The 27,535-nt window shown below is 36.7% G+C and overlaps 2 protein-coding genes across 4 annotated transcripts in view; one reads left to right on the top strand and one right to left on the bottom strand.

Annotated features, from left to right (window-relative positions):
- RABGAP1L (RAB GTPase activating protein 1 like) overlaps positions 1–27,535 on the bottom strand; it is an 812,491-nt gene that overhangs the window by 544,419 nt on the left and 240,537 nt on the right. The window lies entirely within an intron of this gene.
- On the top strand, positions 19,461–20,806 carry LOC123522566 (phosphoglycerate kinase 1-like). Its single transcript, XM_045297940.1, is given in 2 exon segments — positions 19,461–20,259; positions 20,262–20,806. Coding segments are annotated over 2 exon segments (1,344 nt in total).

The following is a 27,535-nucleotide window of genomic DNA, read 5'->3' as shown; positions in this document are numbered from 1 at the left end:
CTGTTTCTGTGTTACATCTTGGAAATCCCACAATATTTAAGACTTTTTCGTAATGCTATTATATACTTAAACAACTAGAAAATAGATAGGTGCTGGGAAACAAAAAAAATTCACGTGACTCATTTTATTGTGTCATTTGAAATATTTCTGAGGTATTGCTATCATATATTCACAGAAGTTAAATGCTCCTGTTTTTTAAAAAAATGTTCCTGTTAAGCTAACACTAACATCTCCCAATGCCAGCTTCACTCAGGCTATCGATGTTTTAGTAATGACCATAATACAGATTAATATTAATAAGAGTGACTTTACAACATAAGACTTGTACAATGGGGTTTCAAAAAGTCTATCAAAATATTGTATGAAAAGATAATAGAATTTCCACTACCTTTTTGAAGCTCCTTCATATTACAAAATGCTATAATCCTCTTTTCCTTCCCATTTATATCCTCTTTTACCTATCCCTAGTTTTAGTTACTGAAATTTTCAAATATACAAGCAGCCACATATAAGAGAGAGGCAATTCACAGCATTACAATGACTTAAAAATCAAAAATTTTTTGAAAATACATTATTTTTTCAAAGAAAAACAATGTATTGGGTTAAAAGTAAATTCTTAGAGTATTTAAATATCCTAATAAGATGTTAGAGCTAATTGGATATTTAAAAATCAGAACACATTAACACCAAAGAAATTATAATTAACACTAGGAAAACAATGTTTATAGAATTTTATTAAATTCCCAATACTGTAAAATTGTTAATAAGATAACAATGAGACAAATTTTTGGCTTGTTTCTTCATTAATTGTAATTAAGCATTTGCAATTGCTATGTTTTTGTATATTTGGATATGTTTCTATTAATACAACAAAAACAACTCCCAATCTCAGCTTTATCCTGGCCCCCAATTTTTTTTTTCATTAATGACCATAACACATCTAATGCTTGATATGATTGGTATTTTCAGTCATTTCATAGACATGTGAATAATGAAAGCTGAAGAAGATCCAATACATTTGAATTATGGCACTGGCAAAGAATATTGAAAGTACCATGAGCTGTCAGAAGAACAAAGAAATCTGTCTTGGAAGAAGTACAACCAGAATGCTCCTTGGAAGGGAGGATAGGAGATTTCATCTCATACTTTGGAGAGATTAGTCCTTGGAGAAGGACAACATGCTTGGCAAGGTGGAGGAGCAGCAAAATAAAAGAGAAGAGCCGCGACAAGATGGACTGACGCAGTGGCTTCAACCATGCGCTCAAACATGCCAACTGTGAAGATGGCACAGGACAGGGCAGTGTTCTTTCTGAGGAGCACAGGGTCACTATTAGTCAGAACCCACTTGACAGCACCTAACACCAACATGCTTTTTGGACAATATCAAAACTTTGGTGTCTTAACGCTCTAGTCTTTTAGCAAACAGTCTTCATAGGGCAAAGGGAAAAAAGTATTAAGATGTCTATGGTAGAAAAGTTTTGGAAATTTATAGGAAAGCAAGTTATCGAACAATTCTAGGATGCCTTTATCTTGTGAATTTGATAGTCCTAATTGTCTAAATGCTTAAAAATGCAAATATTATCTGAGTGCTAAAAGATGGCTGCAGATATGTGAGAGATTATACTTGTAGTAATGGGTTGAAATGACATTTTCCTTAATAATTCTTTCATAAATGTACCGACCATGCTGAATGTCATTATGAGACTATTTATAATTTAGAGCTTTCTCTCAAGATGATTTTATGCCCTGCCAGGGCACTGAGTAAGCTGGAAACAGCTGTATTCCATGAAGGGAAATGAAATTATTGATATTGTTCAAGAGCAAAAATATTAAATACCCAGTATTTCCTATAAAACTTCATGAGATTGATGACAGCTAATTGATTGTAACATGCAATAAAATTATGCTATGTAAACAATAGCAATTAGAATAATAAATGTTATTCATCCCAATAATTAAGCACTCTGCTGATAGAAAATAAATAAAATAAATGTTGTTCATCCAACAAATTTTCTTCCCTGAGTAGAGAAACAATTATAAATGTAATGCTAATCCTTAGTATAAATGTAATACTAACCCTACTAATTATAAATGTAATATTAATACATCCAGCAAACTGGATGAATGACAATCAAGAATTTTTGTGCACAAAAATTTTTTTACACAATTTCAGAGAAATCATCTATCTTTGAAATGTCTTTATATTTGTAAATTTTCACTATACATAAATGAGCTTTACTAATATGAAGAAGATTAAAAGAAAACTATTACTAATAGCACGAATACATACTGTATACAGCACAGCTCTAGACCATACAGTAAATAAAAGTAGACAAGAAAAGCAGGCAGAGGTGTCTGTTTTTGTGTTGTGTTGTTTTTCTTACTTGGGTTGTAAAAAATCCGTTAGAGTAAAAATATTATGTCTAACGTGTGCTATCTCTAATTTATCCTTACATGTTTGGGCATTTTCATGAGAATCCCAAGTTTGTGGGAAATTCTCAATACATTTATTGTCTTCGTGTTTCAGGCAAATCGCAGTGGAGATTAAAGTTCAAATCCACTTATTCACTGAATGACAAGAAAAGGTCACTTGTCTTTCCCCAGCTCCAAATGTCTAATGTGTCTCATTTATACAATGAGATGTTTCCCATCTATTGCAGATAATAGCAAATCTAGATGTTCTCTTGACAGTTCTTGACAGTGCTGACATCTTTAAAGTGTTAAGGATGTCTAATAAAAGGTGTAATTATTATACATGTGGGCTAGAACACAGAATTAGATACATAAAAGTTACAGAAGATTACTGAAAACGAATAATGTAATACTACAGTATCTTCTGCTTATATGGGTCAAATCCCATTTAAAACAAATGCCAGGGAAATTTTCAAGGGAAAACCAAACCTGGTAAAAGATTCTCAATACTTAGGTTCATTTTCAGTAAGTTACAATGTCCCATACCAACAGAAATAATTACAGGAAATATAGAATGTTCTCTATTATTTGCTTCTCTAACTTGTTATTATAATTTAACCATTTTGTTCAAAATGTTAATAGAGAATCATATAGGTTTATTTTAATTCTATAAAGACTTGAATGCCAACTGTATACTACAATTTTAAAGAACAATACTGCCAATAAGATATTAATAGTAGGCCCTAAAGGAACATAAAGGGCATCAGTGAATGCCTCTATAATATACTAGTCAAGAAAAATGTGTTCAAAGCTGGAATTTATTCTTGCTTGTATTCCATAGTAGCCATAAGATACTCTAGAAAGAATGGGGTTTCAAGGAGATTACTGCACGGCATGTGGCTAAAAGTGCTTAGTATTTTTTCCCCAGAACCTTTCATTTCCTAAGAAAGAAACAAAAAGTCAACTGCTAACCAACTTTGGTTTAAAATATATTTATTGTTAAGAAGTACACATGCCTGAGAGGTTCTATATTAAACGCTGTAAAGTGCATGATATAAACGTTCCTAAAAGTCAATGTAATGTATAATTTCATCATATTGTAAAAATGCATTTAATAACTAAAGAAATATAGAAATGACTTAGACTCAAGGGAAGAAATGAAGGTTAAATCTGCATTTCGCTGATTTTAAATGTCAGGTTGAAAAATGGAAAAGTACCAGAACATAACACTATAAGTCAGTGTCTCTACTACCCTAAAGGTATAAAATCAAAGCGAAGCAAATAAAGGTTAGCGTTCTCTGCTCTCGCACTATGAGTCTGTTCTGTCAACACCACTGACAACAGCAATTTTACAGCTGCTGATTTGGTAGTAAGAAGCCTGGTGGCATAGCTGGTTACACATTGAGATGATAACTGCAAGATCAGCAGCTAAAAGCCACCACTCACCCTGTAAAGATTTGCAGTCTTGGAATATGGGCTGTCCTGGCTCTACCTTGTCCTGTGGGGTTGCTATGAGTTGGCATCAACTCATTGGCAGTGTGTTTGGTTATTTTGAACAGAAGGTATGGGGTTTTATCTGGCAGTGGGTCATTAAAAAAAGAAGATACAGTCAATATTTTCAATAGTCAATAAGAGACATATTGTCCTCCATTCGTCATTTAGTAAATTTCTTAAAAACCTACTATTCACTGAGGTTTTTTATATCCTTTGGTCAAACACACTTTATAAAGTCTACAATGACTCTTCATTAGAAAAGAGTGAACTCACTTCTCAGATTTATTTGCCTTTAGCTTATATGTCCCCCATTTTCTCTGTTTCTGAATGGAGAGCTAGTTTGGTTCTGAACAGATGTCACATATAAATCAAAAGTAAAATGAACACTCAATCTACCTTCTATACTTAAATTACCTACAGAAGTTGTTCTAAAATTAGATTTGAGTGCTTGGCAGAATATAGAATATAGCTTTTACATAACAGCACTTTGTACTGAGAAGAAAGGGGTTGGGGGAGAGAAAGATGAGAAAGGTGAACAAGAAAGAAGGAAGGAAGGAAAGAAGGATGGTAGAAAAGTGAAGGAAAAAACCCTTCAAAAGACCTACAAGAAGGTTATATAGAATTGTTCAATATAAATATTTATAATGCATTTAATCCAAAAGCATACTACTTTGCATTTAAATAGACCTTTGGACCGGAAGTCTTTAAAAATTATTGATGGATTCATAATTCAAAGTACAGAAACACAGAACTCTGGAAGATATTCTGCAGTTTATTTTGAGATTGGTAGAAAAAAAATCAATTTTACTCACAATGCATTCTGGAGAAGAAAGTAAAAAAAAGTGTAAAAGACATTAAGGAAAGATTGCAAAAAAAGCCCCTCATTTACAGCCATTATCTGTCAAGTCAACAAGGTGGTGATTGTTGCCTACACTGACAGATGTAGATCTATGGGGATGTTCGTGAGGTGGTGATGAATGTCGGCTGCTATATGTGGTCGTGTTCATCTGTGAGCAAAAGACGTAAGCGCAGCACAGGGGAGCGTACACAAACAAAGCTTTAGAGAGCTAATGACCGCTCCAGATTGCAGTGTGTTACTCACAGGCATGTACAAATAAATCCATGGATCTTTAGATCTCTCATCTGAAAATTGTCTTCCTTATCTGATAAGGTTAGTTAAAAGAATAAATGAGAAGAAAATACTTAGAAAGCAAAATGATAAAAGGGGAAAATATAAAGGAAGTTAAAATATCATTATTTTACCGCGCGTATAGAAAATATCTTTAAGTAGATCTTAATCATGGCAAGAATAAAAAAGCATGGATACTGATAAATTATTTTATTATTGTATTGTATTTCGTGTAACTCCTCTTGGGTCTCTACGTTGACATTACTAAAAGAAGAAGAATTGTTCCTGGCCTGACAGGCTTTCCTATGAATAAAATGAAAATAAATATGGTAATAACTTTGTAAAGTATGAAAGGATATGAAACATGATTTTTTAGTACTGCACATTTTATTTTCTATTATTAAAACATTTTTGGAAGTTATTCAAATGTTAAAACAAAATTTGCTTAAATCTTCATGATCGAAACTAATCAGACAAATGCAACCAGACATAAAACAATGTTCAGCAGACAGCAAAGATGATGTTCTGGATGTTATTTACAATATGCAAACCTCTGAACTGGAAGAAATCACAAAGAATATTTTTCCTATGAAAAGCAACCCAAAGCATATGCTCTTAAATGAGATAGTGTGGGTAAGTGGACTTTGGGTAAATTAGACAAAGTCTTTATGCTTCTAATAACAACCTTGGAGAGTCATGCTGAAGATTAGTTGAATCAATATTATATCCAATAATAACCCCTCAAATATGTTAGCTTTTTTTTATTATTGTTACTTTTCACTACCAATGTTACAAGCTTTCTTCCTTCTCAAGACAGTAAGCTAATAAGGTATCAGAAAAATCACTCTACCTTACCGTCAAAAGTACTAAAGCTTGATACATCTAGGGAGTTGTGCTCCTGGCATGAAAGGGCAAGCCCTAACAGACTCACTATAAGCTCTGAAATAACCGCCCCACCCCTTCCACACATACACACACACACACACACACACACACACACCCTACTAATAAGGATTCTAGAGAGAGAAGAGTAAGTATACTTCAGTGAGGTGGTTCAAGAAAAAGACTGGTTTACATGAGTTTGCATTTTTGCAGTGTTGGCCTGAAGGCAAGTAAGTAAGTAGCTGATAGAAAGCTGTACACTTAAGAAGCAAGGAGGAAGCCCAAAGTCACCTGGGCTGCCAGAGAGTAATGAGGGAAAAGAGCCAGAAACTATGAATTCTACATTCTGTGTATAAAATCTGCCCAAGTCTCTGGAGAACTCCCAAGCCAAGAATGCAAGTGACAGACTACAAGTTGGCAGACTGAAGATAAAAGGTCTTTACTGAGATTTGGGTTGCTGCCCACCATCAGTGTGACAGAATCTATATTTTTGGGCAAATTAAGTCAAATGAATGATATAGCAAAGCAATCAATATTCTCATAATAATCACAATTTCCAGGAGAGTATCCTAAAATTATTTGATAAACAAGAACCAGAAAGTGGTAAGCCCTTTGCAAAGAAAAATATAATCACAGAAAGACAATTGAATAATAAAGAAGACTGGATGCTGAAATTACCAAACAAGTACTTTTATTATAACTATGATCGGGGAGGTAAAAAAAAATTGAATTCAGAATAAATTTTTTAAAATAACATTTCAGGGTAGAATCTTGAAATATAAAACGATCCAAATATAATTTTTAATAATAAAAAATACAATGAAAATGTCTTGAAAGATCTTAAAATACAATGGAATGAAAGAAGGAAAAAAAACAAGTGAATTTGAAGACATCAATAGAAATGACCATATTTAGAAGAAAAAAAATGCCTAAAAAATTCATGCAAAGTCCCTGGGATTAGTAGGAGAATATCAATAGCTACAAATTTTAATAAGAGGAGAAACAGAATTGGGAGGGAATACATATTGTAGGGATTAATGGTCAAAATCTTTGCAAATTTAATAAGACATATAAATCTATATATTGAAAAATGTCAGTAAACCCCAAGCAGTATTAATCTGAAAAAAACCATACCCAGGGACACTGCAGCAAAATTGTTGAAAACCAAAGTGAAAGAGTAACTCTTGAAAGCAGTAAAAAGTAAAAACAATGTAGTATGATATGGGAAGCAATGGTTCAAAAAGTCCAACTAAGTAATTTATAGGGCCTAAGGCAAAATGAAAATTCAAAATGAATTCAGAATTTAGCAACAATAAAACAAGTATAAGAGACAAAACTCTGAGGAACTTAATGTGTGTAAGCCATAGAGCAGTTTTAGCTCTGTCATATATATTCAAAATGGAATCCATTTTGAATCTTAAAAGGTGCTTTTCCTATCAGCAGTTTTTCTTTTCTCTCCTGTGAAAACAGCCTCAGCCCTGGTGATGCTGTCAGAAAACAGGGCTGCAAGGCGTTGGAATCCACTCAATGGTAGTGAGTTTATTCTGTTGTTGTCTCTGCATTTAACCTTTCAACACCATTAAAAATGTTCCCCATAGTGATTATTTTCCTCTATGGTCAAGCAGATAGAGTAAATAAGCAGCCTAGTTCTGGAAGTTCTGGACACACAGCATTATTAAAAAAATCTTCTTTATAAAGAACTCCTAGGAAATGGCATAGTTGAGAAAACAGTTTTAATAGCATATATCCCAAGAAAGCATGTCCACAATTTTCTCTTAATAGTCTCTCCAACCCTGCCAGCCAGTGTGCCCTCTTATCCACACACGTCTGAAATTTACATCTCCAATCACTGAGAATGCCTGCCTCTAACATTCCCAGTTGCCTGCAAACTCATGTAGCCACATGTTTCTCTAAAACCTATTAAAATGCTTGTGTGATTTATCATGCCTTGGATTCCATGATGTAGTCTTTAAGGGCCACATAGCTCACAGCTCAAGGTGATCTTGAACCCTCAACGTCTCTGTTTTACTTTGAGACAACATTCGAATTTTCTCTACTATATTTGGTGTCAGACTACAAGGGAACTGAAGGTGACTTATCTGTTGTGACCTTAGGGGACTGTGGTCCCAGAGCATTGCTTCGTTTCCTTAGCTCTTGGGATAAATCCTTTTAGATCAGACCTCTACTCTCTCTGCACTGCAGTTCTCCATGGGCTACTGACAGTTAGTTCTCGTTTTACTTTTGGTTCACCTCTGGACCTGTTTTCGTAAGTGATCGTACTTTGGATTGCAGGTTGGCCTGGCTAGTTGAACTCTCTGTAGTTTCGCTATATGCCTTGTAAGGTCCTTTAACATTTTCCTTTTCATAAATGCAGTAAAATAAAAGCAGGATTAACAGTTTTATACACGCATGGTTGCCATTTTAGTAGGTATGAGTATAGCTAACACTAAAGATCCTGTAGGACCTCCTCCAGGACTCCTACTCCTCATGTGCACAAGCATTAAAGCTCACAAGGTTGCTTGATTCTAAACCCTAAGCATGCATTTACTGTGTGTGTGTGTAAGTGAGTGAGTGAGTGAATGAGAGTGAGTGAGTGAGTGAGTGAGTGAGTGAGTGAGTGAGTGGGAGTGAGTGAATGAGAGAGAGTGAGTGAATGAGAGAGAGTGAGTGAGAGAGTCAGCATGCATTTACTAAAGGTAATCAGGGAAACTAGTGACCCAGAGGGAAGATTTTTGACTTGTAAAACTAATCTTTCTGAACAATTGGAAAAACAGGGCCTCCAAATATAGCAACAACACAGATATTTATTTTTTCATTGGTACCAAAGGCAGAAACTGAGTGCAAGTTTGCTCCCTTACAAGACTTGGTTACCAAACTGAGTTTCAAGTGCTTAATAAAACTCTTCCTGCTCCACTGGCTACTGTTCCCATATTTTCAGCTCTTTCCTCTTATTCTTCAGATTCTAAGAATACTCTTCCAGAACTTCCCTTTCTATCACAAACCTTCTAAACCCAGTCCACCTTAGAAGACCAAGGAACAATTCCATCCTTGTATACCTTTCAAATTTAAATATCCAAGGAAAAGGATAAGTCTCCATATGTCTCTTCATTTTGGGTTAAAATTGGAACTCTTTGCTACTATCAAGGAGTTCCCTGGTCCCTGTGAAAATCCACAGAAATTTATGGACAAGTTTAGAATTTTTTTCTTTTAAGTTTAGAATTTTAATAGCCACTTAATAGCCTGGCATGGACAATCTTTTTCAATTAATGCATATGTCAGTAGTTCCAGGAGATGCACAAGCTTGGGAAGAAATGGCAAACTGGGATAATCTTATTTTTTATCGTTTTATTTGGGGCTCATACCACTCTTACACAATCCATACATACATCAATTGTGTAAAGCACATTTGGACATTCATTGCCCTCATCATTCCCCAAACATTTGCTCTCCACTTAAGCCCCCGGCATCAGGTCCTCATTTTTTCCCCTCCCTCTCCGCTCCCGCCTCCCTCATGAGCCCTTGAAAATTTATAAATTATTATTTTTTGTCATATCTTGCCCTGTCCGACGTCTCCCTTCACCCACTTTTCTGTTGTCCATCCCCCAGGGAGGAGGTCACATATAGATCCTTGCAATTGGTTCCCTCTTTCCAACCCACTCCCCTCTACCCTCCCAGTATCGCCACTCACACCACTGGTCCTGAAGGGATCATCCGCCCTGGATTCCCTGTATTTCCAGTTCCTATATGAACCAGTGTACATCCTCTGGTCTAGCCAGACTTGCAAGGTAGAATGCGGATCATGATAGTGGGGGGAGGGGGATGGCGAGGGGAGAGGAAGCATTTGGGAACTAGAGGAAAGTTGTATTTTTCATCGTTGTTACATTGCACCCTGACCAGATTGTCTCCTCCCCGAGGCAAGGGGATCTCCAGTGGCCTATAAATGTGCTTTGGGTCTCCATTCCGCACTCCCCCACTCATTCACTATGGTAAGATTTTTTGTTCTGATGATGCCTTCCTTATACACCTGATCCCTTTGACACCTTGTGATCGCACAGGCTGGTGTGCTTCTTCCATGTGGGCTTCATTGCTCCTGAGCTAGATGGCCGCTTGTTTATCTTCAAGCCTTTAAGACCAAACTGGGATAATCTTAAGGGAGATTTGAATTTAGATGTTAGCATCATAGGCGAGGATTTAATGATCCTTCCTCAAACTATATCTAAGAAGCTTTTAGATGCCATTCCTAAAGAATTTCCCAGAAATGACTGCACAAATCTTGACATGATTGAATGATTTATGTGTCAATAAACATGGCCGGGGTGGGGTGGGGGTGGGGGGGGGGTGTTCCTCAAAAGATAGATTGGGCAAAAGTACAAAGCTGTAAACAAGTAAGATGAACATGTTTAGTGACCAAAATTGACCAGACCTTTTAAATGAACACTCTGGCCTTTATCTCCTCAGTGAAGGAGCTGGATAGCCTTTACTTCCTTGCTTGTAAATGCCTTATAGCTCGAATTGGCTGAATGGGTAAAAAAAGCTACCAACTGGACTGAGAAACTATTCTCATAATTAAACTTACTAAATTAACTTTTAAATTGGCCCCAGCTCTAGAACAAAAATCCAAGCTAAACAAAATAAACTTATGACTTCCCAAATAAAGCAAATCAAGTTACTGGCCTTGAAGTTATAGGAACTTCAGATCCAGTCTAAGAAAGATCTATCTCTTTAAGAATAATTACCCTAATCTCAGCTCTGTTAGCAGTCCCCTAGTTCATTTATGTTCTAAGAAACCAGGGCATTTTAAAAGAGACTGTGCCACATTGAAAAATAAGCTTAGCACACTGCCAATTGGGAAACCATATGTATCTGGACTGTATAGGGTATTTTCCTAAGTTGGCTTCAAATCCAAAGCAAGAGAAGTCTTCACATTAATGAAGAAACTTGCAGATACTAATTGGCACTGATGGCAGACTTTCAGGTTTGACTACCACATGCTTACAGTTGTCTCTGACCCAGGTACTTATCATGGTTTCTGCTGTCAAGTCCATTTCCATTCACATAAGCAAGCCTATGTAGAACAGAATTAAACAGTACCCGGTCCTGCATTATCCTCAAAATTGTTACGTTGAAGCCCATTGTTGAAGCCATGGTGTCAACCCATCTTGCTGAGGTTCTTCCTCTTTTTCATTGATTCTCGTTTTCTACTTTACCAAGCAAGATGTCCTTCTCCAGGGACCAGTTCTTTCTGGTAACATGTCCAAAGTACTTGAAACAAAGGTCTTGCCATCCTCACCTTCCCTGCCATCAAAGGAGCATTCTGGCTGTACTTCTTTCAAAACAGATTGCCCCAGGGCACCAAGACTATTAATTTAGAGAGGTTCTTCACTATTTCAGAACAAGAATAGCCCCATTCACAACAAACCTCCTGAAGCCCTTTTTCTCTTCTGTATGCAAATGCAGACCCATTAACCCAAGTACCCTCAAAATGTGAGAATTAAAGGCAACAATTTAGCTGGGTCAGCTTGCTATGCAGGCATCTTGAATATCCCTTAAAACCCCATGATTCTTAAGAGAAACTACATATATGATCTTAATCCTTTGGATCACCATGAAAAAGAGGAATAAATGGGAAGTAAGGCTGAAGCTAATATAAACAGAGGTATTCTCAACTGTGTTAGTCCGGTTAGACTAGAGAAACAAATGCATAGAAACGCATATGTGTATATGATAGAGTTTTATATAAAGGGTAATTGTACATTAAGAAATCATCCCAACCCAGTCCAGTCCAAGCCCTTAAGTCCGATATTAGCCCATATGTCCGATACCAATCTAAAAAGTCCTCTTCAGACACAAAACACATACAATGATGCCGAATGCAGGGCAATCACAGGCCAGTGGGTAGAAAGTCTTTGGATCCAGTGGCATTGTAAGCATCTCAGCGCTGGTAGGGGTCTCCACGTGGCTTTTCCAGTTCCCAGGGCATGGAGTCTATCAGCATTGTGCTATGTGTCTGGTCAGTAGAGAGTCTCCAGGGGAGTGAACCAAGAGAGAAGTTTCTCCCACCTCCAAGGAGGAAAATACAGGCATTCTCAGAATTCTCAGGAAAAGGCCACGCCCACACAGAGGCCTTCTATGTTGACTGAAAGGCCAGACTCCATCCCTTCACTTACAATCCTCTCAAATTGACACACCAGGTTATATAACTCCACATCAACCATGACACTGATACTCAACCCATTTCATATCAATTGAGGATAGATTTCCCTACCACTCATTTTTTTAATTTTGTCATGGTAGTAAACAAAATGAAATACTCCTCAAAAGAGGCAAGCTGTGAAATTAATTGCGATACTCACTTATGGGAAAGACCTAATGGTCTATTTTAAGTCTGTCGGTGAGCAGCTGGAAGTCAGTAGCCAACCCATAGTACAGCCAGATTCTTTAAGTATGTCTATCCAAGAAAACTAAATCCACCGCCTCGATGTCAATCAACTCAATTCACAGAGACCCGACAAGACAGAGTAGAACTGCTCCGTAGGGTTTTCGAGGCTGTTAATCTTTACAGAAGTAGAAAGCCTCAGTTTTCTCCTGTGGAGCAGTTAGTAAGTTTGAACAATGATCTTTTAAATGGCCCAATGCTTACTCTACTACATCACCAGGCTCCTCAATTACCAGAGCTCCTTATATCTATAGTGGTGATTAAATGTTATAAAAAACACCTACACCCATTTTCTTCCAGAAAGTGTTTTCTAAGAGGTATTCTATCTATGCAAGTGAAGACACTGCTCAGGTTTTCCTAGAGAGCTGTTTGCACAATACATTTCTGGTTCTATTTTCACTCTACTTTCAAAAAAGAAAAACACACAAATAAACACCTTCCAATAACCTTAATCCGTGTTATATTTTAAATTAATGTGATTAGTTTTTCCACCAAGGGCTATTTGCCCCAATATAACCCAATGGAAGGACTAGGAAACAAGAAAATTATTGTTTTAAATGTGACAGACTGAATAACATAGGAATAAAAATTGATGGAAGCAAAATTTAATTCTTCTTCTTTGGGCTCAAATGGAAACGCTCAAGAGCTCCATATATTGAGCGTTAAAGAATAAGCCTGAATCAAAAATTAAAGTAGACAGCTAAAAGCCATGAGAGAAAAATTGTTCTGCAGAACCATCTTCTTCTTTGATTCTGTGCCTCTCCTTTCTATTTTCCACCAAGTGCGAGCCAAGTATCAGATGAGTAAGATGTTACATAGGCATAAATTAAGAAAAATAGCTTAAAAACCTATAAAGAAACTGACTTTATTCTATCTTCATGAGGTTTCTTTTTGGTATAAAATGCTTTTGATATGAAATATTACTTTAGTTTAAATATGTCTCATCTACGTATCTGTCAATAACAGTAACAAATTATGCTATAAACTACTACAATGAAGACATAGTTATCATCTTAAAATTTTGTTCTGGTATATAGCAAAATAAATTATATCTTTTTAGCACATTTGTCTTTCTTAACGAAAACAAGCCAGAAATAAGCACATGAATTCACTAATAAATATTCAAAAATATTTCAGAAATATTTTAAAGTTTAAGGTCCAGGATTACTGCCTTGACATTAATTACCTGGTAGCTCGTTAGAAATGAGACTCTCAAGTCCTGCTCCAGATGGAAGAAGCCCCAGCAGCATAACTATTAATGCCCAGCTGCTAAATGGAAGGTCAGCAGTTCAAACCCACCATAGGCTCTAGAGGAGAAAAATGATCTAGCAAATCTGCTCCTGTAATGACTACACCCTAGAAAATCCTAAGGCGCAGTTAAATTCTATCACTATGAGCTGGAATCAATTTAACAGAACTTAAGACCATTGGTGAGAGTGGCGATACCGGGAGGGTGGGGTGGGAAGGGGGAACTGATTACAAGAATCTACTTATAACCTCCTCCCTGGGGGATGGACAACAGAAAAGTAGGTGAAGGGAGATGTTGGACACTGTAAAATATGACAAAATAATAATAATTTATAAATTATCAAGGGTTCATGAGGGAGTGGGGGGGTGGGAATGAGGAGCTGATACCAAGGGCTCAAGCAGAAAGCAAATGTTTTGATAAGGATGATGGCAACAAATGTACAAATGTGCTTGACAAAATGGATGTATGTATGGATTGTGATAAGAGTTGTACAAACCCCCAATAAAATGACTAAATAACAAAAACAAACCATCCAATAAAGAGTTCCAAGGGGTTAAAAAAAACCAAATGTTTAATCAAAATCTGCATTTAAAAAAAGATCCTCAGCTGTTTTGAATTCACATTAAATTTTGAGAAGTCCTATCCTAAATGAAATTCTAACTGAAAAAGTCACAGTAAAATTAAAACTGAATGGGAAACACACACACATAAACTGAATGTAAACAAGCCAACAACAGATTCCAAAGAAATGACTACGTGCTTTAATAATTAAATCAAGACTTGCAGAAAGATAGTATTGGTATCTTAGACAATATTCTAAGTCCACACTACATAGGACAAACGTGACATAAAGCTGGTATAGAGGATTTTGCTTTTGTTTTTCTATTTTGGGGGGACAATGGATTTCTTAGACTCTGAGATGACCCTGAAAGCACCACAGAATCCTTAGAGAACTCTTAACAATATCAAGATAAGACATGGGTTTTCTCATTTCTTAATGATGCTTCACTGCTACAGGTATTTTTAGAGAGCATCTCTATCTCCAGAATATAAAGATCATTCATCAATTAACTGTACCCATGCTCCCACAATTAATATGCCAACTGAGGACACATATATTTAAGTGATTTAGGACACCATTGAACCTGTTCAAACTGAAAACAGTTTATTACCAAGAGGATCTAATCTTTATTTATAGTAAAATCAATCTATGTACAGTTAAAGAATCATTTTATTTACAGTTTAGGCAACATAATCTAATAGTGACAAGAAGTCTACATCATAGTATAGTGCATCTACTTATTTGTATCTACCACCTTGTTGAATCTGATTTGTCAAATACGATTTGTCACCTAACCAAAAAAAAATGCTTTGAACCAGTTCAGGACCATTTAAGGCTAATGGACAGCATTCAAACATTGTCACATGCTTACTTGTGCACCACAGAGGCTAGGTGGTAGCAAAGGTGAGCAACAAAATGAGTTCTATACATATGCAGCTCTGCCTCATCATGTGAAAGGTCACTTCTAGAAAGTGAACGAGTTACCTGTGAGTGTTTAATCTCTAAAGGTACTTTGAATTGATGGTAACTTTAATAAGTCTGTAATTTTATCAAAACATAAAGAAATATTCTCTATATCTTCATGCTGTAAGCAAAACTCAATGAAAATTATTAAAACGAGCATAAAGAATAATAGATGATTTCTCCAGTTTCTATTTCCAGTTTTTGCATTCATCTCCCATCCATGTGACCTTGGGCTGATTATTAAACATTCAGACTTGTGTACTTTGTATACTTCAGTACCATTTGAAATCAATCTAACCTAAATATGAGTAACAAAGATAAATTAATAACTTTTTGAATTATTTTTAAAACAGTTTTAAATAAGGTGAAGAGTTTAAATGAAACCTTAAATGAAATAAGCCCAGATATAAAAATGCTGAATAAATGTGATAGTGCCTAAATTTTACATTGTTTTGTATTATCATCCTATTTCAACAAGATGTGTTATATACAAAATAAGTTAGTGGTATTTTCAGGTTAATAATATTTTCTTCCTTTGATTCAACAAGCTACAAGTCTAATAGAAATACATTTACCTATTAAAAAGCAATCACCCCATCATTCACCAGACTGTGTTTGCCATTAGGCCTGCAAATATTAGAATGCATTGCAGCAACAATCCTCTGTACAAGATTTACCATCTTGAACTATCACTGATTTAAAATATTGGCATAGAAAAAAGGATCCCCAAATGGTCACAATTCAACTTAATTTCTACTATGTGTTGGAAGCTTGGCAGGGGTTGGGTGGTGTGAGAAAAGTACACAAGGAAAAGCAAGTTACAATTCTGATCCTCCCTAGGAACAGCTTTCTAGTTCTTCTTAATCTGGATAATTACTTGATCATTTGAGAAACTGGTAAACCTTTTTTATATTTAATAAGAGTAATGCATAAAGAAGGTAAAAATAAAATAAATATTCAAGACAATTATAAAGTTCTCATTTGTAGTTCATAATCAGTTTGATTTGGTAAGTTAAGAAAGACCTGGTATTTGAATATCATCATGAAGACCAATTGAAACACAATATTTCGCTATGACTTAAATAAATGAATTCACTAATAGTTGTACATATAGTTATTAAATATTTATGTTAACTTACTCTTGCATGATATGTGTAGATAAGAACATATAAATATATTTGCTTGTATCTATTTATATATATTCACATTCATATCCAAACTCTGCCTAATATTATTATTTATAACTAGCATAATTTGTTATAAGATTAAAAAGAACATGTTAAGACTAAAAGTTAAAAGTCATGCACATCAATAGAAGTACTACCTCTAAAAAAATGCTTTTACATAAATTTATGTACAAAAAAGTACATTCAATATCAAAGATTATCACTACAAAGTAAAGTTTGCTAGAAAACCTTAAATTTTTCAGTTGATCTCAATTAAAGCAAGCTGCTGAAAGTAGGAGTACAGGTAGCCAGGTCTACAGTTCATTTGAAAAGCACAAATGGGCAGCTGATGAGCAGTTTCCTTCTTAATTAGAGTTGTTTCCTCATTAACTATTCCCACAACACTTAATGCAAGACTCTAATGTGCCACTGGGATGAACAATGATTCTCCTTGTGCTGTTAGCTAAGCATCATCTTTCCTGAGGTCCTCGATTGACCTATTTTCTGTTCAAATGGAAAAAGATCTTTTCATAGCCAAAAGGAATTTCAAAAAACTGTAGTTCAACATCCAGTGATTTTATTATAATCCCCAATGGAAAAATAATATTTAAGTTACCTAAAGATATTCCTTCAACCTTTAATTTAAGGTTGTTGGGTATAAGTCTAGATCTAACTCAAAGGCAGTAATAACAACCACCAATGATCTTATTTATTGAAAAATTTGATTAGATTTTAAGTCATATGGAGTAAAGATCAAGTTTCTTATGTCTGTATGGTCAGCTCTATAGGGCTGAATGAGACAGAAATTTGCTAAGATATTCAAATCACTCCCACACACATTTGAACTTTGAAATCCTGTAAAAAAGGGAAGATCTGAGGGGCATGTTGCTATCGGAGGCAGTTGCCATTGAGTTGGCTCTCTGCCATAGTGAACCTATATGTATCAGAACAAAATGCTGCCTGTTCCTGCACCATCACAATTTTTACGTTTGTGCACATTGTTGCAGACATTGTGTCAATCCATCTCAGTGAGGGTCTTCCTTTTTTTAAATCATTTTATTGGGGGCTCATACAACTCTTATCACCATCCATACATACATCAACTGTGAAAAGCACATTTGTACATTCCTTGCCCTCATCATTCTCAAAACATCTGCCCTCCACTTAAGGCCCTGGCATCAGCTCCTCATTTATCCCCCTCCCTCCCCGCTCCCCCTTCCCTCACGAACCCTTGATAATTTATCAATTATTATTTTGGCATATCTTACACTGTCCGACGTCTCGAGGGTCTTCCTCTTTTTTACTGAAAGTCATAGAGAGTTAAATAAGAAAGTTCCAGATGCCTCAACTGAAGCACTTCTAGGATGAAATGAAGCCCAGTGATGCAGTTAAGAGTGTTCAGATGCTAACTGAAGAGGTCAGGGTTTGGAACCCATCAACCACTCCTTCTTCAGGAAAAACTGGGCAGCTTGCTCTCAAAAAAGATCTCAATCTTGGAAACTGTGGGAGTTCCACTCTGTTCTGTGTGCTTGCTAAAGGTCAGAAGACACTCAATGGTAACAGGTGTGGGCTTCGGGGTGGTCTTTTTGTTGTTGTTTTGGGAGTTTTTGTTTTGCTTTTAAGAAGTGATAAAAGTTTACTCAGAATACTTAAAAACAACTTGACAGATGGGTAGCAAATTACTACGAACTTTCAACCCAAAACTGACATTCTACTTGTTCATTTTCACAAGAATTGAAAATTTAAAGATCCAAATGAAAATTGCTCATTTTCACATCACTTCTACACATATCAAAGTAAAACCTTCATAGGTGTCTTAAAATATCAGTCATCTATTAAAAGATTAAGAAGTTTTCATAAACATGTCAGAAATCAGTTTCATAAAGGGTGGAAGTACTTGAATTATTCTGACATTAGTAACAAGGAGACTCTCTCTTATGGAAGAAAGTATGCATAGTTATAATAATTCAATACAGGAATAAAAAACTCCATAGTAACTTTTACCTAATCCAGTGGTTCTCAACCTTCCTAATGCCATGATCCTTTAATATAGTTCCCCATATTGTGGTGACCCCCAACCATAAAAATATTTTTGTTGCTACTTCCTAACTGTAATTTTGCTACTGTTATGAATCATAATGTAAATATCTGACATGCAGGATGTATTTTCATTGTTACAAATTGAACATAATTAATGTATAGTGACTAATCACAAAAAAATGTAATTCTATGTTGTGAAATATTTAATTCTAATTATAAATTAATGAAATTTTGTCTTGAAGCATGGTGTAGCATGGGTAACAGTATTAATATAACAACAGTAAACTACATTGCTACGTTTTGCGACAGTATGCATAAAAAGCCAACATCAGTGCAAAGGTTGAGATAGCTTCTTTCTCACCAGATCAGAAATTCTTGGAGCAGTCTTTGCAAGAGCACAATGAAGATCATCTTCACAATAAGTCTATTTCTGTATTTAGACTTGATAACCAACAAGCTGGAAAACCCTGTTTCACAAAGATATGGGGTTGGAAATGAAAGAAGAAAGCACAACACAGTCTCAGACAGAACAGGATGTGACTGCAAACACTTAATCCAGAATTTTGTAACTGGCATTGTAGAGAAATCGGTTCTCACTGCATCACTGTTAATAAGTTCACTGGACTCCTCTTGTGATGTCTGGTGCTGTCTCAGGAACATCTTCAACTCTGACTGGGAATGGGCTTCTGGAAAATGCAAATGGGTGTCAGGGAGATTTGGAAAGTATGATGAAATTTTGTCTGCAAGCATGTATAAGTGTTTTTCACAGAAATTATCATCGTAACCCTTTTGTCTGGTTCAATGTCACGTTCCTCAAAGAAAGCACATAAGGGAGGCAACATGTAAATTTATTTTCATCCAATTTTTTTTTCTGAAGTTTCATTTGGAATGATCGGATATTTTCAGACAAATCGAGGCATGATGAATTTGGTCCTTGCAGTGATAAATCTAACTCATTCAAGATGGCAAAGATGTCAACCAAGTAAGCTATTTTCTGCAGTTCACTTTTATCGCTGAAAAGTGTTTCAAACTGTGGTCTTGTTTTCTGATTAAAAAAACATTTTGACCTGTTTCCGGGCGCTGCCATCTCCTAAATCCAAGGCACTCGCCACCGCTGTATTGCCAAGATGTCTCTTTCTAACAAGCTTACTCTGGACAAGTTGGATGTGAAAGGGAAGCGGGTGGTCATGAGGGTGGACTTTAATGTTCCTCTGAAGAATGACCAGATAACAAACAACCAGAGGATCAAAGCTGCCATCCCAAGCATCAAATTCTGCTTGGACAATGGAGTCAAGTCAATTGTTCTTCTGAGTCACCTGGGTTGACCGGATGGCATCCCCATGCCTGACAAATACTCCTTAGAGCCTGTTGCTGTAGAACTGCGATCTTTGCTGAGCAAGGATGTTCTTTTCTTGAAGAACTGTGTGGGCCCAGAAGTGGAGAAAGCCTGTGCTGACCCAGCGACTGCTTCTGTCATCCTACTAGAGAACCTCCGCTTTCATGCAGAGAAAGAAGGGAAGGGAAAAGATGCTTCTGGGAACAAGGTTAAAGCCAAGCCAGCCGACGTAGAAGCCTTCCAGGCTTCCCTTTCCAAGCTAGGGGATGTCTATGTCAATGATGCTTTTGGCACTGCTCATCGAGCTCACAGTTCCATGGGGGGAGTGAATCTTCCACAGAAGGCTGGTGGTTTCTTGATGAAGAAGGAGCTGAATTACTTTGCCAAGGCCTTGGAAAGCCCAGAGAAACCCTTCCTGGCTATCCTGGGTGGAGCTAAAGTTACAGATAAGATCCAACTGATCAATAATATGCTGGACAAAGTTAATGAAATGATTATTGGTGGTAGAATGGCTTTTACCTTCCTTCAAGTGCTCAATAACATGGAGATTGGCACTTCTCTGTTTGATGAAGAGGGAGCAAAGATTGCCAAGCGGAGAATGGCTTGAAGATTACCTTGCCTGTTGACTTTGTCATTGCTGACAAATTTGATGAGAATGCCAAGACTGGCCAAGTCACTGTGGCCTCCGGCATACCTGCTGGATGGATGGGCTTGGACTATGGTTCTGAAAGCAGCATGAAGTATGCTGAGGCTGTTGGTCGGGCTAAGCAGATTGTGTGGAATGGACCTGTGGGGGTATTTGAATGGGAAGCTTTTGCCTGGGGAACCAAAGCTCTCATGGATGAGGTGTTCAAAGCCACTTCCTGGGGCAGCATCACCATCATAGGTGGTGGAGACACTGCCACTTGCTGGGCCACATGGAACACTGAGGACAAAGTCAGCCACGTGAGCACTGGGGGTGGTGCTAGTCTGGAGCTCCTGGAAGATAAAGTCCTTCCTGGGTGGATGCTCTCAGCAATGTTTAGTGTTCCCCTGCCCTTGGTTCCTGTGCAGTCCTGTCAGCTGAGTGCTTTCTTTCATATCTCCACTTGGTATTACGAAAATCTTCTCCCATGTCGAGATTCAGCCAGTGACTGAGAGATGGAGCACCAGGAAACCATAAGTGGCTCACAGAACCTCAGCTCATCTGCACCACACCTTGGCTTTTCCCACATTGTTCAAGTTCCATTTAAATTTGCAGTGGCTAACCCGTTGTGTTTTCTAGGTGTATATTTATATTTTGCCAGTTAAAGTAAGCTGTGTTAGTCCTCTTGAAGCAGCTTATTCTGGTTAGCTTTGCTACTGTTTCATTGCTAGCCTGGAAAGATAATGACACTCCAGTGTTAGGTAGGGAGGGGAACAAGTCAATGATCTATTAAAAGAACAATAAAGTTATCCATTTAAATTGGGGGGGGGGTCGTTTTGAGTTCACCGCGACGCTCAAAAACACGTTTTAAACCTTTTCCTCTCGACTACCATCTCACTTCAGTGTGAAATAGCAGAGCATGATTTAGCACATCCAACTCGTTGCACAGTTGCAAAAACAAGTGACTGTTTAAAATACTTGCCTTTACAAAATTGACAGAACTAATGACGCTTTTCATTACTTCTTGTAACTCTTGTGGCACAATCTTTATTGCTAATATTTACTGATGAATCATACGTGAGTTCCGATAACCTTTGATGACTCATTCAGTACCAAACGTTGAAATCTAGATCGGCATCCTAGCATAGCTGGAGCACCATCTGCACAAACACTGCAAACTTTTTCCCAAGAGATCTTATGCTCTTTCGGAAATGAACCAACCGTGTCAAATACATCATGTACAATAGTTGTCGTTTCAAGAGGTTTACAAAAAAGAAACTCATCTTTAAAGTTGCCATTACTAACATACCTCCTGTAAACCAGTAAGTGAACAGTTTGCAACATACGTCTATAGATTCATCAAGCTGGATGATAAATATTGCAAACGGAGCAGATTTAATTTCCTGGATTACCTGATCAAGAATATCAAGCATGTCATATATTCTTCAACAGACAGTGTCGTTAGATAAGGAAATTGCACTCAATTTCGTAACAAATTCATCTCCAATCATAACTCGAACAATGTCTTTGACCACCGGGAACAGTAAATCTTTAGTAATGGTGTGAGGTTTCATAGCTCTTGCGATTCTGAGTGCCACCAAATATGAAACTTCAAAGGCTGCTACGTTTTATTTGTGGTACTTGCCACCAGTGTCAAGTCTGGATTTCTTGAGTCCATCAGCTTTGCTTCTAAAATAGTTGGTATCCTTGCTGGCAAGGCTTGGATGCTTGCTATCAAAACGGCATTTTAGCTTGTTCAGCTTCATAGATTCGGCTGATAGAACTTTACAAGAAATAACACATTGTGGTTTCTCAATTCCTGCTGTAATTATTGAGGTAAAAGCATACTGTAAAAAATCCTCCCTATATTTTCTTTTCTTAATGTTCTTTTCCACATGATCCATTGTCATGGGATGGTTTGCTAATGAAATTAATATATAAAAATAACTTTAATAGTACAAAAGATGACACATGGCATAGTTCAGTCAATACAGTTGATTAAAGTTTCCTATGATTTACCATTCTCTGTTTCTTTTTACATATGTGTTGCTACATATGTACTACAAGGGAGCAGTATTCACATCAACCACAGCTAAGTATAAAAGATTTATCAGCATCCAGATTATTCCCATGGTACAGATATATTTTTGTTGCAGTAGTTGATGATTTTAAGTACATGATTTTACATTTACCCAGTAATTATAATTCATGAAGTGTCATTTTACCTCCAATACTGCTGCTTTCAACACAGTAGCTACTTTTAACAGCGTAGCTGCTTTCAACACAGCAGCTGCTTTCTACACAGTAGTTGCTCTCTACACGTGTGGCTGGTCCACGTAAGTACATTATGGCACCAACCCTGTCACATACACCTATATTTGTACGGGGTGTATGTGATGGGGTTGGCGTGACAATGTCCTCAAACTGGGTGCTCGTATGTGGGTGTACCTACATGTGGGCGGATCGCCTGGAGACAGACAGAGGAGTGGTGCCTAGGTTCTTAAGACCATTGGAAATATGTGTTTTCTGATGGTCTTAAAGGACCCTTGTGAAAGAGTCACTTAACTCAGCCCCCCAGGGGGTCGCAAAACCCACAGGTTGAGAACTGATGATCTGGTCTATTCCTCACTTATTGGGATTTTTGATAGCATTGTTTGTTGTTGTTTTGTATGGGAAAAGAAAATTATAGTCTACTGTGTTCTTATATTCATAATACTGACATATTATGAATCCAGAAAAAATAAAGAATATAGACAGAAAAGAACCCTAAATGACTGTTACAGAATTAGGGCTGATATACTGCAATTATTAGAATTGTAACATTAATTTCATTACATGGCTAAGTTTGAATTGATCTACAAAAATGTAAATAAACACTATATTAATTACATCAAAGGCCAGTTTATGAAATAAGGATTTAAAATCTGAAAAAAATTGCAGCCTCAATAATTGTCCAAACTTAGTATTCACATAGTATCTTTCTGAAGAAGCTAAAAAAACTTCAGAGATACTAAATTTTACTGAGATCTAAAGCAACTTTACCTGTACTCAGTGACCTTTAAATTTTTTTATGAAGTCCTGTCCCCGCCACCCTTTAAAAATGTTTTTTTTAAAAATCATTTTATTGGGAGTTCATACAACTCTTATCACAATCCATCCATCCATTGTGTCAAGCATGTTTGTACATATGTTTCCATCATCATTCTCAAAACATTTGCTTTCTACTTGAGCCCTTGGTATCAGCTCCTCATTTTTTCCCTACCTCCCTGCGCCTCCCTCCCGCATGAATCCTTGATAATTTATAAATTATTATTATTTTGTCATATCTTACACCATCTGACGTTTCCCTTCACCCACTTCTCCACTATCCGTCCCCCAGGGAGAAGGCTATATGTAGATCCTTATAATCTGTTCCCCCTTTTTCCCTCACCATCCTGCCACCCTCCCAGTATCGCCACTCTCCCACTGGTCCTGAGGGGTTCATCTGTCCTGGATTCCCTGTGTTTCCAGTTCCTATCTGCACCACTGTGCATCCTCTGGTCTAACCAGGTTTGTAAGGTAGAACTGGGATCATGATAGTGGGCGGGGGGAGGCGAGGAAGAATTCAAGAACTAGAGGAAAATTGTATATTTCATCATTGCTACACTGCACCCTGACTGGTTCATCTCCTCCCCGCAGCCCTTTTTGATGGAAAAAGAAGAAAGAACAAAAAAACTAATATATATGATGGTGCTATCCATGGAAAATTTTAATTAAAAAGGTAAAAAATTTTTAAATATCAATTTTATTTCTCAATATGGTGCCATCTAGTTCAAGACACTTTTATAAGCAATGTTACCAGCCACTTATTCCATCCCTGAAGAACTGGGGGTCCTGGGAACGTAACCATGTCAATGCAGCCTTTTTAATATTAGTAAATGAAAAAAAAAGGGCAACTTTTTAAGATTTGAAAAAAAATAAAAGAAGAAGACAAAAGTGGACGCCTAGTGATTTCCCACCCTCACAAATTGCCTTGGTTCGGTGAGAAGGAGCAGGAACATTGTGATGGACAGAAAGAAGTTTTCCTAGGCACTTTTCTACTAAAGCGCTGGCTAACTTTCTGGAAACAGCCTCATGGCTAGCAGATGTTATCAGTTTTTGAGCCCTCCTGGCTTAGTAGTTACACATTGGGCTGCTAGCCACAAGGTCAGCAATTAGAAACCACTAGATTCTCGGCAGAAGAAAGATGAGGGTTTCTACTCTCAGAAAGAGTTACAATCTCAGATACCCATAGGGGAAGTGCTTCCCTGTCCTATAGGGTTCCTATGAGTCGGCATCAACTTGACGGCAATGAGTGGTTGTTCTTTAGTCCTACAGCAATTCAGCAATCAAAATGCCTTGAGCACCCCCAAAAATTATGGCTATGGATTTTGCTCTTCACTAGTCCAATTTTGCTTTGACCAGACGACTTGCACCTCTTGGTAGCACTGCTTTGTTTGTTTTTTGGCTTCAGGATCAAAGTAAAGCCGTTTCACCTTCTTTTACAATTCTTCCATAAAACGCTCCAGGATCTTAAATCAACTCCTTATAATTTTCACTGAAAAATTTCCATTAAATTTCCATTGAAAGGCTCTCCTTTTCCCTATAGCTGATCTGGGTGCAACAGTTTTGGCAGATATCAAGCAGACCAACAAAATAACAGGTTTCTCCATCGTGACAACATTCACCATCTTGTCAGTTTAAAATTCTACTGAAATAGTTAAAGTTTATTGTCCCGACTTGGCCGATAAACACATGTGGGGTTAACTGAAGGGCGGAGAGATAAATGGCTCCGTGAGCCTGGCCTTTCTAGTTCTTGGGTCTCTTGCTTTGTGATGGCTGGACCAGAGTGCAGCTGCCTTAGCCAGTTCCCTGCTTCAGCTGGCAAGGCTCACTTCCTGCAAGACATCCCTGAGAAGCCACATGGACCTACCTCAATGCAGGCTTGGGTGCTGGAGCAGCCATGTGGAGACCCCTGCCAGTGCTGAAATGCTTAAACATTCACTGATTCACTCACTTTGTGAGATGGAGGAGGACTTTGTGGATTGGTGTCGGACATATGGGCTAATGTTGGACTTGTGGGCTTGGGTGGTACTGGGTTGGGATGTTTTCTTGATGTGAACTTACTCTTTGTATAAAATTCTCTCTTATACATATGAGTCTCTGTGGATTTTTTTTCCTAAGGTACCCAGATTAACACATCTACTAATATCCACACAACTAAAAAGCAGTATACAAATTCTCTGGGAATATGAAATTTGCAAATAAAAAATAATGAAGATCACTTAAAAGATATATGAGAGCCTGTAAAGAAAGTGGGGGTCAGTAGTTACCTAATAGAAGATGAGATGCCAACACAGAAAGCTAAAATGCTGAAAAAGAGATTCATGAAACAATCAATGAAATATTTACACATGTCAGTACTGAGAGGCTGAGAAGCAACTTGGGAGCTCTCAGAGTCACATATAATTATAGTTTTTCTACATATAGATGTCGATAAAAATATGATAGAAAATGAAGGTCCTAGACAAAGAGAACCAAGAATATTTTATAGAAATTATTCTGTGAAAAAAACTCTAAATAAGCAAAGTTATTTTTCCTCTTCCACAAAGACAAAATATACAAGGTACATCACTTAAAGAATCTCCTTCAATAATTCTTAGTTTCCTTTAAAGAAAGACTTTCATTATTTACATATTCAAGGAACTTACTTCGCAATCGAACTGAATATTCCTTATTCTCCTTGCTAAATATTTATATATGGAAATTTCAAAGAACTATAAATTTTCTACAGAAAATGGCAATATCAGTAATGTAACTAGTGGATTTTAGAAATACCAATGCTACAGATCTGGCTGGAAGAACCCCATTCTAATAAAACATTCATTTCCTACAACTAGACAATGTGATGACAGAGAACAGAGCAACTATGTGATTAAGCAACATCCTGCCTCTTGATGAAATCTACTGCTGAGTGTTCTCTAACATACTGAATTGAATTTTCTTAAAGTTAACTTTTCCAGGAAAAAGCAAGCCTCCACCTGGTTAAATAATGTATGGAGTTTTATTTAGTACTAAAAACTTATAATACAATAAAATGAAACTGCATAACTGATACCCTAGTTTGACTTTTTAATTAAATATTCACTAAAAGTGATTCAGCCTGGTTGTATAATGTTTACATTTTGGAATGCAAACTGCAAGGTTGGTAGTTCAAAACCTTTAGCCACACTGAAGGAGAAAGATGGGCCTTTTGACTCTCATGAAGAGTTACAGTCTCAAAAACTCACAAGGGTAGTTCTACTTTGTCCTAATAGGGTCACTGTGAGTAGGCAAACACTCCGGCAGTGAGGTAACTGTTATTTTATTATAAGAAAAATACCATTGTATCTCCTCTTGAGAACGTCCAGTATTATGACTATAGTATATGTCAGTAAAGTTAAAAAAAAAAACTTTCCTTAGTTACATGCTTTATTTAAAGTCATCTCTGGCAATAATACACTGAAGAACAGAGAACACAGGTCCTATTCTAAGCAGTACCAACAATCAGAAAGAATCACAGTGAAGCTTTTCTGATTATACATTGCTCAAGAAAGAGGAGAATTTATAGAATCTTAGAACTGGGTACTTTCCATGGTTGTTTTGTACTTATTATTTTAAGAAAGAATATTTTAAAAGCAACTGCCATTGTAATATTAGCAACCAAAGGCCTTTTGCTCTCTAATATAGGTTTAAGCACATGTGCTCTATAACTTAAAGAACAGGCTCCTTCCTTGCAAGTCTGTTTCGGTTTTTTTTTTCCAGCTTAATTGATTTAAAAATATAATATGTATAACTATTTGAGTAGTTGTACAAAACTACTCAAACATTTATTAAGTAAACATTGTAGTACTGCTGTAAAAACGAAAAACAAACTCTTGATGACCAACTCCAGATTATCTTTGGATATGATATAATTTGCTACGGGTTTTTATTATATACATTTGTCCTAACACAAATAAACTTGTATTACCCACTTACTATTTAATCAATAATTGTTGATCCATGTATAGTGGGCATAGTTGGCCAATTGGGATGAGAATGGGGAAAGGAGAGATACACTTATTCTACTTTCTAAGCCTCCCTGGGTAATCCTAGCTACATCAATATATTTGAATGATTACATAAGCATTCTTTCTTTTTTCTTTTCTTTTATTTTTTTTTCTAAGAGATGAAGGTTTATT

Source organism: Echinops telfairi, unplaced genomic scaffold (genome assembly GCF_000313985.2).
Source record: "Echinops telfairi isolate 266 unplaced genomic scaffold, ASM31398v2 ScPeMD7_7424;HRSCAF=8462, whole genome shotgun sequence".
In the NCBI taxonomy this organism is placed as follows: domain Eukaryota; kingdom Metazoa; phylum Chordata; class Mammalia; order Afrosoricida; family Tenrecidae; genus Echinops; species Echinops telfairi.
The sequence above is the reverse complement of the archived record's forward strand: the minus strand, read 5'-3'. Positions and strand labels throughout refer to the sequence as shown.